The sequence below is a fragment of the Accipiter gentilis genome, chromosome 1 (assembly GCF_929443795.1).
Source record: "Accipiter gentilis chromosome 1, bAccGen1.1, whole genome shotgun sequence".
Lineage (NCBI taxonomy): Eukaryota > Metazoa > Chordata > Aves > Accipitriformes > Accipitridae > Astur > Astur gentilis.
In genome coordinates, this window is record NC_064880.1 from 16,912,725 (window position 1) to 16,928,112 (window position 15,388).

Genomic DNA, 15,388 nt, shown 5'->3' on the forward strand with positions numbered 1-15,388 from the left:
TGTAGCTGCCCAAGGGCTTGTGCAGGCACTGTGCATGGGGCAGCCCAGGCTGGCAGGAGAGAGAAGCTAAAATTGATTCCTTTGGCATGAGCTTAAAATGTTTGTGCTTAGTTTGGTGGAAACTCTTCCTTACAGAGGAGCCTAAGGACATCGTTATTAGAGTGTAATTAAATCCTGTTAGTTTAATTATATAGTACACTTTAAAGCCTTAAGAAATACTTGCATAGTATTTTAGAATGAAGCAAAATTATAATATATTTAACAGTGAACGCAATTAAATCAAGATTTAATATAGTGTTTACAAAAAAACTGCAAACACGTTTTTTAAAAATAACTTGTGATGTAACTTTGCAGAGGTTTGTTTTTATTATATGTAAGACAGTAATATACAGAGGATATGATTTGTTTGTCTTAAGGTTACAATTTTTAACTCTTCTGTTATCTGCTGTGGTTTGGTATTGATGATGGATTCCCTTACTGCCATGCTGGTTTCATACAGTGTATGTGACGTAAGACCTTTCCATTCCATTTCTTGTTTCCCAGCTGTGTGAGCACTTTTTATTTTTCTCATTTGCTCCCCCTTCCTCCTTGGTCTGTTTGAGGATAGCTCTTTTTTCTCCCCAAACTGTTGCATCTAGCATGGGAAGTAATTCTCTCAGTATGATTTATTTTCTTTCACCTGGGCTTTCTTGTTATAAAGTCCTTGTTTGTGGGGTTTTGTTGTTTGTTTGTTCATTTGTCTTTTGAGAAAGGACTAGAAATAAGCACCTCAACACTCCTGTTGTGTTCTTCTCAGTTATCCTCTTTATTCCTATTTAACTTTTTTTTAAAAAAATGATTAAGGGATTTGTTACAGCCTCATTAAGCAACTCTTTCTTAGAACTGCCTTTTTGCCATCCCAGGGTCCTGAGACAAATAGTAACTATTCCAGCCACCACACTTCTGTGGACACATTATTTAATTGAACTCTGACTTGGGCCAACTAGGAATTCCGATTCCCCCCCCACCCCCCACCTGCTTTCCCCACAAACTGTATTTTATGACTTGCAGAAGCAAACACATGCAAAAGCTGTCAATCCCAGAGAAGTTCTTGGCAAGAAGACCTGGTTAAAGCATAAGTAACCAGTGCTATTTACTATGTGCTGGTGATAACAGGGCAACAAAGAGAAATAAGAAGGGGTTGTCAGAAAAATGGATATTCACAAGATGACTTCATATGCCTTTTTTCCGAGGACAAAATCGCTAATAGAGTATACAAAATAAAGTTTATTGTGGTATATATTTATAGAGTTCTTTGAGTTTCTTTTTGATAGTAATCCACTTTATTTGCTTGCATGTAGAGTCTGGATTTAAACAGAACATTTCAATCTCCTGTCTAATTTCATATGGTTTTTTGTCTGTGTAGGGGAGAGTTTAAGCTGGTTGTAAATTATGTGGGCAGATAATTTATGTTAAAAAGGGGGGGGAATGATGTATTTCAGAGGTAACCTACCAGAGACTGTGTTTATTCTTAGTATTTATGATAGCTAAAGTAGACAAAAAGTTCAGAGATTTTGATGTTTATAATCTTTGCCCTGAAAATGTTAGGATTCTCAGATTTGGTGATTCTCTGCTCATGCCAGGAAATGTCTAGCATCTTCTGCAGGGTAAGGTATTACCTTTCTACTGTTGTTTAGATAGTTAACACAAAATTCTGCATGAAACAATTGCACTTTTGTGATGTTCCTATGCCAATTCACAGGCATCTGCTTTTTCTTGTATCTTGTATCTTAGATACAGTGTCATCCAGGATTTAGATCCAGTAGTTATCCCAATAACTTGAGTAAAAGCACTTCTTTTCCAGAAGTTTGATTTTGTTTTTACAGTTCTTTTAAGTTAGCTGTGGCAAACTGTTTGACAACTTTAGTGGGGAAAAAAACACTACTCATTTTCTTTAAAAAAAATAAACTCAGTTAATGGTAGGGTACTAGTGGAAGCTGCATACTAAAATATTGCATTGTATTGTCTCTGTTGCTTAAACTTACTGGATATTAAGATTATTTGTTCAGTGGTACCATTATGTCATTTGGTTTTTTAATATGTAGATTAAGTAAAGTTTGCTGATACCAGTGATGAATTTAGCATAATAAAGTTAAGCTAATTACAATTTCAGGTACTGGGAAGTATATATTTTGTGTGACAAAATATACCTATTTGTAAACGGCAGTAAGAGTGACCTCACTATACTATACTGACACAGCTATATTTATAAAATAGCTTGAATAAAAGAAATCTAAACTACTTAGTTGTTTTTTTGGGCATTGACTTGATATCTAGCTGGTCATTGCTGGATGGTGTTTTATTAGATTCCAGTTGTTAGCAAACGATATTTGTGGAAGCTTGTGGAAGGAGGCATAGTGTAAGAATTTGGATTCTCACTGGTGGAGTTACTAGGATTCTTTACAAATCTGTAATCTGCATTAACTGATACAGTTTGGTACTTTCTCCAGCTGATGTGAAACTGGATGGGTATAATCAGATATCTTCTGAAAGCAACTGAGATGCTTGCAACATGAGGCAGAGCAGCTGTCAAAAATGTTCTTGTGCAAATGTGGTTATCTTTATTTTTGGACTAACCAGCATTTTGTCTTCACAGCAGCTATACTTCTGAATGGAAGTGGCTTGCAGACAGAGCTAGAATTGGCAGCCGTTGGACATGGCTTCAAGCCCAGATTTCAGAACTAGAATACAAAATCCAACAACTAACTGACCTTCACAGGCAGATACGTGCCACCAAGGTATTGTCTGTAAGCTTATAAATGGGCTTTTCAAATAATCTTTTGACAGTATTTCTTGTAATATTTATTTATTTGGTTCCTTGTTGTCATTGTCCTTGTTTGTTTTGCCCTAGAGTTTTTGTATCTGTGCAGGCTATCACATGTGGAGGTTAATGAGAAAGACATCAAGAGCTAAAATGTATTGTGCCCTAGAGGCACCAGTACAGGACAGGGAGTTGGGAACTCTTTACTTTCCGATCTGTGATAGTAGGGACTTTGTTAGTGGGGCACAGCACAGGGTACTGCATTTATCACACTGGTTTTTTCCCTCTGCATAAGAGGCAAGATTTGGTTTTCAGGTGGGGTGGTTGGTTATTAATTTTTGTGTTGTGGGGTTTCAGGGTGGTTTTTTTTTTTATTTACAGTGCATGTTTATTCTGAGGATTAGCTAGTTAATGTTTGTACAGTGCTTTGAACAGGTCAAGGGTTAATTATTACTAGAATTCCAACGTATGTAACTCATGCAGTAGTTTTTGTAAATCGAACTGGCTAGATAGTGGGAAAGTCACATTCCTAAAACAATAATCTATCTATCAATTTAATGGGTTCCCTAGGTCATTCTCATGTGCAAGAAGCCAAAACCTGTGATAATTCTGGTGGTGTGATAGTGAGGTGTTTTAGAGGAAGGCTCTTTGACTCTCCATTGTAGGTTGTTTGATCTCTGTTGGGGTCAGATAAGCACAGATGGAGAGGAGCCAGAAGATGCTTTAGACTTTATGTGGCTGAATGTGAGACTTTAGAGCGAGTTTAAAAGGATAGGGAAATCACCCCAGAGATAATTTCCCTCTGATCACAAAAAGAAAAATTATTCCCTCTTCTTTCACCCTCAGAGCCTTTCTTTTCCTATCGAACTTTGTCTCTCCTGCTCACAACTTTTTCCCAGTCAGGTTTTTCTTTAAAAAATAATTGAAGAGCCTTTGTTTGAGGGTCTGTCCTGCCTCTGTGCCCACAGAAGTGAAAGGAGATTTTGTATTTTGGTGAAGGGTGAGAATGCCTGTATTTTAGTGTTGTCCTAAATACCAGGTACATGCACACTGTTACAACCAAGGGCTGTCAGACTTTAAGTTGGCATAGGTCTCATGAGCTGCAGAAGACAGAGAAATAAATAACAGAAACGAGAGGAAAAACATTCCTTTAGTCACGCATTTTCTTCGCATTAGGTGGTATGTTGGCTTGGATCCTAGTCATCTTCCTGGTGGAGATCTTTAGTGACATTCCTTTTTGCAAACTTCATGCCCCTTTTACCAGCTGTGGTATTCAGTATTTGGCATTGAGTCCCATATTGAAGGTAGACACATTGCCTTCAGCTGTGATTTTTTTTTTTTTTTTTTTTTTTTTTTTTTTTGTATACACGTTTGTAGTACCCCAGTGCAGCAGCTACAGAAGGACACATGGGATGATAGAAGAGCTCTTTGTTTTCATTTAGTGGCTGCAAAGTAGTTACACAATATCATTAGAATTTGTATGCTGTGTTTAATAGTTTCAGAGTGTTTTTCCTGTGTTTTGAATGGAAAAAAATGTGATTCATAGCCAGTGAACAATGATTTCAAGCAAAATGCCACTCCTCTTAATACCCTAATGCAATAGGAAGGGAGATGGTTAACCTGTGGGCAGTTTCGTGGCCTACTACATTGTGTCTTCTCCATCTCTATGCACACAGAAGTAGCAGCTCTGGATCTTTGAGAATCCTTCCATTTAAAAAAAATGTGTACCTGCAAGACAAAACAATTCCATTTCAGGGTGGGGGAGAGGAGGGAGTTCATTGCCAAAACCTGCTGGTTGTGCAAGTACCTTTCCTGCTTTCCTTTTTCAGTGCTTCGTCAACAGGATTCTGCAATTAAAAAAAAAATAAAATTCCAGTGGAAGCAGGGTGTGGGGAGTGGAGTGTCCCCCTCTTTTCACCACTCTTCCTGTGTGTCTTCCTATTCCTCTCACTTCAGAATTGTGCTTTAGGCTTTTGTGAGGGTTTTTTTTGTTTTGCTTTCTCTGGTCATGACCTATGATTCTTTTACTAAAAAGATCTAAAGATTCTAAATCTAAAAGAGTCTAAAGATGTTGAGCTAGCTTGTCCTCCTGTTGTGGCACACAAAAATTAGATCTATACTTGAATTCCCTTACACATACCGCCTACTTTGTAACTGCTCTTGGTCTACAGATTATAGTATGATACTGTCTGGAGTCGTTTCCATCTGCTGTAAATGGAAAAGCACAGATGATGGGCTACTACCTGATAAGGAATGTGGAAAATCTAGCATTGGCTTGATGGAAATTCAGAATCTCTGCGCCCCTTTTGGGCACTAAAGTGAATTTTCAAGCACCAATATTTGTTTTTAGAGAATATCTTTGTTCTCAGCTCTGAATTTATAACTCAAACAGGGGAATAAGTTAGAGACACAATGAGAACAGGACAATTTCATGTCTTCTCCTAGTCTCCACTTTGAAGTCTCTTTGAGACTTGCTTTCATGTTTTAGGGCAAGTTCCTGCTGAGGCAGGAGTCAAGGTGTGAATAAAACTACAGGATCGTTAATTTTCCACAGCCACAACCTAGGTGAAGTCTATCTTGCTTAAAGAAAATAATATAGGGGTTCCTTGTGTTCACGTGATGACAATCTCCCTTGGCTTTAGTGGAATATTCTCACTGGAAAGAAAAATTTGAGGCAGTGTAATTGAATGGTCCCATTCTTTCAATATCTGCTTGATAATTGAGTAACAGTCAGTACTTGAAAGCAAGTAAGTTCTTTCCCTTTCTCTTTGGAAAAAGCCTCCAGGGGTTAGATAGCCTTTTCTGAGTACGAAATTTATTTACTCAAGATAATGACAAATTAAGGGACTCTTTGACAAACTGGTTTTGACTGTTACAAAGTTATTTTTGCTTATTATTTTGTTTAACATTGTAAGTTGTTAAAACGAACCAACTGAGATGTTACCTAGGATTGTATTTGACACTCATTTTCTAATCCATCATGTGGAAAACACAATGGGGATATTCTTTTACTAGTTCTATTTAAGAAACTGTTATTTCCCTACCATATGAAGTTACATTTATTGTATAAGGTGGCATTCGAGACAATAGACCACGTCTGATACCACATTTGTGCAGATTGTCTTGAAAAGCAATAAGATTGCTAGAATATTTAGGACAGTTACCTCTGTAATGACAAAACTCTAAAAATGCTCACGTTAAAAAAATGAATTATTAAATCGTAAAAGGCTTTTGTTTTGAATTGTGTACACCTCTGCTACATAATAACCTTGATGTTTTGCTTAGAATTTGGATAGGAATAAAAAAAAATAGAGCACTTTAAAATGCCTCTGCAAAATTTATTGGATGCAAAGACTATAGCCAGCTTCAAATCAAAGGGTGGTTTTTTTCTTACAGAAAAACCTCTTCTTAAATGAGTGGGCAAATGATCATATAGTTACGCTAAGAAGTATGAATTTCTGATTTGAATTTTGGCACAGATGTTTAAGCAGTGGTATAAGACTAGAATGATTGCTGTTATAAGGACTAGCATAAATGCTGCAGCTTTTCATTCATGAAAATACCTACTACTTCTATATTTTAGCTGTTAAGTGTATTTAAAACCTAGTTTAAGTGCTCCAAAGAGTGGCTGGGAGGATTTAAGGGGGATGTGCCAGGTTCTACTGCCCCTTAAAAATTATTAAGTAGGGTTAATCTGTTGTCAACCAACTGTGTTCAATTGCTGTTGTCTAGGGGATGGTGATCTTAGAAGAATTCCCATTTCCAAAAGACATTTTGAAGAAGCAAATACAATTGACAGACCAAGAAGCTTTATTAAACGCCACAGGGAATTCGCAAGCTGCCATTGAGAGACAGGATTCTTTGCCGGAGCATGACTTTGAAATGTCACCCAGCAGTCCTACCCTGCTTTTACGAAACATAGAAAAACAGGTAAAGTAAAATAAGAACTGAACGGTCAATGGAGCCAAATGATTTACTTCAGAAATAGGGCAGGTTCCATGGTACTGACTTCCAAAAAGGAAGATATTTTGCAGTCCTGAGAGTGGGTGCTGATGAATTGAAGGGCTTAAATAACTACATTGTACGCCAGGTTTACAAATTAACCTTTTATTTCTGATGTGCCTGTGTTACCGCTTTGTTTCCATCAAAGCGTCCACATAACTTCTAACAGCTATCCACAAATGTGCCTCTCCCTTATAGTTAGGTTCAATGTAGAGTTGCCACAGATTGTTTCAGGAAATACTTACGTGAGATGAAAGAGTACAGCTGAAGATGGAGGTATGTTGCACTTGAAACAAAATAAAAGCACCAACAGAATATAATTGTTGGTCTGCCTTTTCAAGCGTCATGGGACTGCAGTTCTGAGCTGAGGAATTCTTAACAGGCATAGCACAGGCATAGCTGTGAGCAGAGTTTCGGTTCATGGTGTTCAAAACAGTCATTTCCAAGGTTAATACCAGGAAATACAATATAGACTCCAACAGGGTTTTCTTTTGCTAGAAAGTACATAAAGAATGTGGTAGGATCACGTTGCTGAAGGAGATACAGGAAATTTGTTTTCAGAATGAATTTATACAGTTAGCATAAAGCAAACCTGACAAAGCCAGTATGGTGCATCAATATGTTGCTCTGCTGATCTACCTAAATTCTTGGTTATATACATGTTTTAAATGGGGTAAAAGTAGCTTTAGCTACTAATGCCTGTTCCTGAATCTCTGTGCCAATTTTTCTTATTTGATAGTCATACTTTCCTGTTCTTAAAATGCTTCCCCTGTTTGATAGATCTTATCCACAACAGACAGGAGTGAGGAAGCAATGAAACAGGAAATTTATATGCGCAGTGCTGGCAATTGCACAAGGTAATCCAAAGAGCATTTTTAGAATGTGGTGAATGTCCCCTCTTTAAGTGACTACTTGGAGAATTAAATGCACTTTTGAGTAAGATATTGGACAATTAAAGTAATAGTAGTGTGTTTCCTGGTCCCTAAGTAGCTACAAACAGAGGTCCAAGAACATTGATGATGTAAAGATTACTTGGAAGTAAAGGTGTTCTTCATTTAACTCATCTCACAGACTACATCAGATTTCTTCCCTTTACCCACAAAAAGCTTTGGGGTTTGATTTGCTTTTCAACTATCAGTTCTGTAAATTAACCTTAACTCTGAATGTCTGAGATACTTCTCATTCAGTGTCAGGAGTAGCGATATTGTAGGCTGAAGTAAATCCACAGGTAGTCCCACAGAATTCTTCAGTCCTATGTTAAAGTATTTCTTTGGTAAAAATAAATAATTTTACTTGTGAACAAAAAAAATTCATAAAGAATACAAACTGACTGAGCCTGGCAATTTTTATTAATACTGTTTTCAATTCCTTTTCATAGCTATGCAATGTTTTAAAAACATACATGTTTTTCCTTGTGTTTTGGAAGTCTGCCATTGTTTCAGTGCTTTTATATTCAGTAGAGACTTTGCTCCTTACAGATTGAATTCTGTTGAGATTTTTACATCAATCTGCTAAATATTTTACTGGCATCTTGTTTGCTCTGTCCAGACCTTTTGTAATTGACTTGCTATTTCTGTGCTTTAATATCCATCCCTGAATATTTCATTCTGACATGAAATTTTTACCCCACTGCATCACTTAAACATGAACAGAAAAGACATAAGTTGCAGTAACATGGAAAATAATTTTTTCTGCCTCTTTTTGCGTAAATGGTGGTGCCTCAAAACGTACAGAAAACTTAGGGTAACCTTTAGCAATTCTTGTTTTAAATAATCTTAGTTCTGAATGAAAGGCCTACAAAATAGTATAAAAGTTAAAAAAAAAAAGTATGGCATTTCAGATACATTTTATTTCTATTTAGTGTGCAGCACACAGTTTCTTCTAAGAAAGCTACATTTATTGTCAGAATAGCCTTTAAGGTTTGACATTTAAAACAAAAAAATCATTATGAAATGTTATCTGGAGTCAGTTCACAATTCATTGCTTTATAAGGAGTAATTCTTAGTCTTAACAAATTAGCTGCATTTGTTTGGGGGCAGTTCTGAAAGTCAGCGTTTTGGTTGGGTGGGGGCTTCTTGTTGCTATTTTTAAGGATACCAGAAGATTTAGCCATTCTGTCTGTAGTTACAGTAGTCCTCCTGTAGTTACACTTCCCTTTATAAAAACACCTTTGTCAAACTACAGTGAGCAATGAAGAGGATTCTTTTAACAAGAAAAATACTTCGAGTTAACAAAATGTACAATGAGTAGACAGCAGACCTTGGGGTTTTTTCCCTGTTGAAATGCTTGTTGAATGGCCAGTTAGCAGCTCTGGGCTGCAGTTGTTGTAACATCAGCTGTAAAGCGTTCTGGTTTCTTTTGCCTTTTTAAAAACCTTTGGTTAAAATACTAAGATCACTAATGTGTTGTGTGTACTACTAATTCAAGTGTATAAACAATGTGCTTGGCTGGTTGTTCAGGGTTGTGTTGTTTTTTTTGTTGTGTTTTGAGGTGGGGTTTTTTTGTATAGTTGAACATAATTGCAAAAGAAAAAACATGCCATACTTCATTATTCACATGAAAAAACTAAATATGATTATTCTATGATGTATGTGACTGGAATCATAAGTAGAAAAACAGCAAAAACCCAGAACCTTTGAGCTGTTGAGTCTCCATAAAAGTCTGACTACCTTTTATTTTTTGTTTTGTTTTTTTCCAGAGTGCACAACTGAGTGAAATCATCAGCAGCCTAATTGCTCCACTCAATCTGTCTCCAACTTCTTCATCTCTTTCATCCAAGACCTGTAGGCACAGACAGCTGGTCAATGGCATCTCCTTCAGGTAGGTGACAGTATGGTAGCATCTTTTTGAGAATAACTTTTGGTAAAGTTATGTAGATGGAACTGATAATCATTACAGCAGTAAATCGGGAAAAGAGAGCTGCTTTCTGCAAGCTTCAAGAGAAGTCAAGCCTTGCTTGTGAGGTTGAACATAGTAGGGTTTTGTTTTGTTCTTAAAGACATAAAAGTATGCAGTCACTGTAAGTACGTTTAAGTACTGGGAAGATGAATATATCGGTGAAGTAGTGAAAGGATACAGTAAGTAACACTGCTTCTGATTATTTCAGACTTAATGCATTCTGTCATCAGGGGTACAACTTAATTTCTGGAAAAGCTATGAACTAGACTTAGAATACATAAGCAATGTCACCGGTGCCTCAGCATGGTGGTTTTTGTGGCAGCTTCATTAATTCTAAGCATATCAGTCTTCAATACAAGGACAAATTTATCTTTGCCATCTACTTTTTCAGGAATTTGGAGATAATATTTTTCCATTTGTGGTCTTTTGTTCTGGATGGATATGCCTTCCAGGATGACTGTAGCAGCTCGAAATTAACGTAGAAAAATGTTTCTCAGTACTACTCCATACATCTTAGTAATTCCATCTTTTATTCAAAGATTTTAAAATACAACACAGGCTGTAATCAGTTTTAGTCTCAAAACAGCATGAAAGTAATTGACTATAGTCCTGTCTTAGAAAAGACCTAGGTATGTAGGGTATTTATCCTGAGATACTGGTAATATGATTTTTGAGGATGGAGGGGTTGCTGTTATTCGTAGGTCTTAATTAAGATCGGGTGGGTGAAGAAAGTGTTCCCTACTAGAGCTGGGGAGTTTATGGCAGTGTCTGCAGCAGAATGTAATTCCCTGGCTTCTGGCTCCAAGAAGAGCTGGCCATGCTGTCTGTTTCGGCAGCTTTGCCACAGAGGCTGTAGCTCCCACAAAGAGATTATAATGAGCAGCTTGGATGGGCAGGTTCTTTAACTGCCGTCTGTTCCAAAGAGGTTGTGTGACTGTGCCCTAAATTTAAGGATGAGGGGTCCTGTCACGTAGCATCCATGCTCCTGATGTATCGGTTATTTAAAGACAATGTACGGCAAAATCAGAAGATTCCTCTGAGTTTTGGAATAAAAATAGCCCTGAAATAGGAGTTGCTAGTAGAGATGGGTATGTGGAAGAAGAGAGTAATTTAGGCTGTTAGAAGGCTGTGTCCTGAATCTGTAACTTTTTCACAAAACAAATGAGGAAGGGTTCCTGCTTTTAAAAATATTTTTAGGAGTGTATGGAGTTGACTTCATGATGTAGGACTCTAATGATGTAACTTCAAGATGCTTGTCTTCTGATTTACCAGGCACCATCCCAAATCAGTTTTCTTTCCATTTTATGAGCAACACAGTTATTTGCTCATGGACCACTCTCTCTAAGGCAGGTTGCTTTCTGCTCATGACATATAAAAGCCCAAAGAAGAATGAGAAGAGTTGTAAGATTTTCTCAGTGCTGTAGCTCTGAACTGGAGTTGTTCCGTTAGGTGTTGGAAGGGAATCTGAGAGATGTGAGAGCTTTCTAGAAGTCATCTTAAAAATCAGTTAAATAGTTATTTTTAGTTATTCACTTCTTGTGAAGTGTTTTGAAATCTGCAAATAAATACTGTTCATTAAAGATGGCAATTAAGCACAATATAGAGTGATTATCATGAGAATCCTGTACGGAAGTTTACTGCCTCCTACTTCTTGTTGAGTGTGTTTCAGTTTTTGTGGTACTTTGTTGTTGAAGTAGTTTTGTGTGCAATTAATCGAGACAGTTACATACTATTAAATTCATTTCTTGGCTGCTTCTCCCCTCGCTCTTTCTAGAGCTCACTCTGACTGTATTAAGTACTTGAGAAAGTAGAAATCAAAATCAAATGGAAAGTAAGGTGATTTCTTGTTTTTGAAGAGGAAAAAAAAGGATGATAGTGATTTTTTACTTAAGTAAATTCTTGAAATTAGTTGTAGGCTCTTGATGTGAAAGATATAATAGTCCATGTTTAAAGTAGGTCTAGGTGTGAGATGCTTTGAGGTTGGTAATCATGGGGTTGCAATATGGTTGGTTACTTGGGCTATTCCCAGAGGAAGTGGTGGTGCATGTACAGTTCCTGGTTGATTAAATGTTGGAACCTTGAATTGCCATTTGTTGGAACCTTGAATTGCCATTTGTCAAGGTCTAATTTCATTAGTGGCTTCCTTTTTCTAGGTAGCTTTTCTTTGCTCAGTTGAATCTAGATGCCAAGATTAGCCAGGTGCTTTGTATGAAGGTAAATGTTTATGGAAGCAGTTCCCTAAACTAGTGATAACCACTTTCTTATGAGAGGAGAGGAATGAAAAAGTTCATTACTTCAGTACAAATAGTGCCTGTCTGATGGGTTGCTGTGCATGTGTGTATCCATGAGTAATGTCTCTGCTCTTTACCTAGGCTACGGAGCAAGAAAGTCCAGCCTATGAGCTTTGAAAGGACTGTTTCAGTAAATCCATGAATTTTACATCTGGCAATGGTTCGTTTCGCTCTTCTGTAGAATCACATTTTGAAAACCACCCAAACTAAGATCAAAATAAATGAATAACCCAAACCTTGACTGGGAAGCCTATTTACACAAGTGGCAGGAAAATCGTACTGCTGTGTAGTGGAGCTCTAAGCCACAGAGCTGAGATCTCTGCTTCATCTGAAAATGGAGCCAAGCATTACTGCAAGGCACAGGAGGGTAAATAGAGCAGCTGGCAGAGACTGAAGAGAGATTATCAAAGACCTGGGCAGACCACCAGAACAAAGGCAGGAATCACAGAATTTGGGGAGCCAGACTGAGCTTTTTGTTCTTATATACCTGTCCAAGTTGTCTTTCATGTAAGAGGGAGGTATGTGAAAGTCTAGAAGTTGGGCTTGGCACCATCTGACTTCGAGGTAGATAATTACAGAGAAAATGTTTTTGAGAATTCAGAGAAAGTATTTTAATAAGTCTTTTGCATGGAGTTTAAACATTGTATTTCTTTCTCAAGCCTTAAAAAATGCAGCGTTAGCATTAAGAATGTCATGCTTCAGGATTTGGGGCTTTTTCTTGGCACTTACTAATATGTTCCTTTAAATACTTTGTACCATCCCTCTTTTAATTAGCACATTTTTTTCATTGAGTCTGTGTTGCTTATTGGGATTGTTCTGATGTGTCAGAAGGAGAGCTCAAATTCAAGTCCATAAAGCTTTGTTACCACACCAGCACAACATGGGATGGTGTTTAATCACACTTTCATAACAAGCGCTTCTATTTAATAAAAACGGACTGTTAGAAGAATACTGCTTGTCGAAAAAGATTGATAAATGGCCTTGTAATAAATTTGTTTTCATGTTTTACTGTCTGTTATAACTTTACTAATAAGACTGTGACTTGCCGGATAAAGTTTGTAGGAGAAAATAGTCATTTGTGCAGATAGATGACCTGTTACAAACCAAGGCCAAGATATCTTGTATACTTGCGCTTCTCAGGCAGTTTAGAGTTGCAGTCAAGGTCTTCAGCATTGTAAAAATAAATGCACACTTGGGTGCTTTTTGCAGCAAGCATTCAGCTTTGCAGGCAGATGTTGCTACAGCAACAAAATAAAATCAGGTTACCTATAAAAGTGAAGTGCATTCTTCCCGTTGAGTCATTCCCACCCAAATGGGAGGGTGTTTTGAATTCTTACCTTGTAGCGTTCCCTGTTCTGATGAGCATGCTGTAGATTGGTGAGAATGATCCAGGGTTGTTATACGTGTAGGGTTTTCTACTGCTTTTGGCCCTGTGTTGACACATAACTTTTATGATTGCATACTGTATTACTAAGGGTGCAAGTGTGCATATAGGTAGGGTTGTGGAGGAATGCTGCTGTAACACTGAGGGGGATTTGAAAGGGATAGACTTGGGGAAATGCAGGTAATGTTAAAACGAAGCTTTCCATGTGTTCGTGTAGATCCTGTCACATTGTGACTGGAGCCGAGCTTGCATTCTTCCAAATCATCTGGGTCTGACCAGCTTCTAGGTCTCAAAGACAGAAAAACAGGCTAGGTTTTCCCTCCTTCTCGACAGTTTCCCCCAGGCTGGGCTTGGGCTCTATTGGAGAGCTCTATTGACACATCCACGGAAGTGAAGTTTAATGGCCTCGTGTTGCTTAAACTTAAGTGTGCAGAGTTCCTAATTTTGATAGAAATGCTTCACAGTGAGTTGCAACCCCTACGCTGAATGGACACTGGTTTATAAAGCTTTACTTAAGCTTCAGTTCTTGAGCAAAACTAGAAAATTTCGAAAGTATTAGGGCAGGACTCTAGGTCTCCTTTACGTTAGCATGACTGCTATCTTGAATGGAATATAAGTTTGTAGGGAAATGTTAATTCTAACTTAAAACTCATAGGTGTTAGAAGTATTAGAGTTCTTCACTTTGGAAAAACGAAAAACCATTATATGCTTGAGGGCTTAACTTCATTTTGACATTTGTTTCCATGAGCAAGAAAGGTGAACAAGAACAATAAACTTCCTTTCATGACCTAACATGGAATTAATCAACAGGCAAACAAAGCACCTTACATGGTTTCTGGAAACAGTGTGCTAAAACAGTGTATGAAATGTTGGGCTGTGCATGTGGAGCCTATTTAACTTTTTGTATTTCCTCCCCTGATAAATCATGAAATTGCAGAGCTTCAGACAACAGAGAAGTATCCTCTTCGAGCAGCTGGTTGCTTGATCATCAGCACATCAAGAAAAGAAGAAAAGACAGGACAAGACTAAGATCTCTCTCTGTGGCTAATGTGAGCACATCTGCCCGAACAAGGCCACTTCATAGTTTCCAGAAGAGGAAACTCTACAGAATGCACAGGGCCTGTTACTGGAATCAGCAGGTAGGCCTTGCCTCTCTCTTCAGGAGACAAAACCAAAGAGTCCAGCTTCTAGAGGCTGCATGTGTCTTCTCTGGTATGTTGGAAGAGAAGTGCATGCTGTGCTGCTTATTTGTTACATTCAGGAAGCATATAGTGTATATGGTGGGAGTACTAGATGTGTCAGCAGGAGCTCAGAGTTAATGAGTTGAAGATAAAAATTAAAGAGCGCTCAGAATCCTGCTTATCAAATCACTTTGTTGTATGGCTATCTTTAAAGCCCTTGTACAGTCTAAGAGACAACTTGAGACCTTCCTTGGGATGCTTGACTGCTGAGGAAACAGGCTACAGTGTACATCAGCTGCCTGCTTGTTTTCAGAATATTTGTTTTAGCTACAAGAAAGTTTACACAGCTGGTGGCTCATATAATTTTCTAGGAAATTAAATTGCAGTATCTTAATGTTTTTTCTGTTTTTGCTGCTCCTGATTAGTTATATTGCCTTTTTCATGACACTTTATAAATCCTTTAAAACTCCTAAAATTTTCCGCATAACAAAGGAATTAATATTTTTAAATGGGGAAAAACCCCATTGTCTCTTGTGTAGGACAAGGCATATCTGTTCACGTCTGATATTAATAGCATATTGCTGGTAGAGAATATACAATGAGTTTAGCTGTGGTGCATAAAGCAACAGTCTAATTTGGGAGCAGAGACGGTATGAACTCATTCTTTAGAGCAGTTTTAATCCCAAGCGGGTTTAATGTCTTGATTTTACTTTACCTTTTAAAAATGTGTTATATTGAGGGAAATCTCGATGTCTCCTTGGCTAACTGTCTAGGATTTACTAAGTCTACCAGTGGTCTGGGGAGAAGTTTCCCCTGCAAGGATGTTCTGTGT

At 37.7% G+C, this 15,388-nt stretch overlaps 1 protein-coding gene across 1 annotated transcript in view; it reads left to right on the plus strand.

Moving 5' to 3' along the window:
- Positions 1 to 15,388, plus strand: part of KANSL1L (KAT8 regulatory NSL complex subunit 1 like) — a 66,820-nt gene that overhangs the window by 20,412 nt on the left and 31,020 nt on the right. The window contains 4 exon segments of the mRNA XM_049812529.1: positions 2,636 to 2,777; positions 6,533 to 6,730; positions 9,501 to 9,622; positions 14,313 to 14,514. Coding sequence (XP_049668486.1) covers positions 2,636 to 2,777; positions 6,533 to 6,730; positions 9,501 to 9,622; positions 14,313 to 14,514 — 664 coding nt within the window.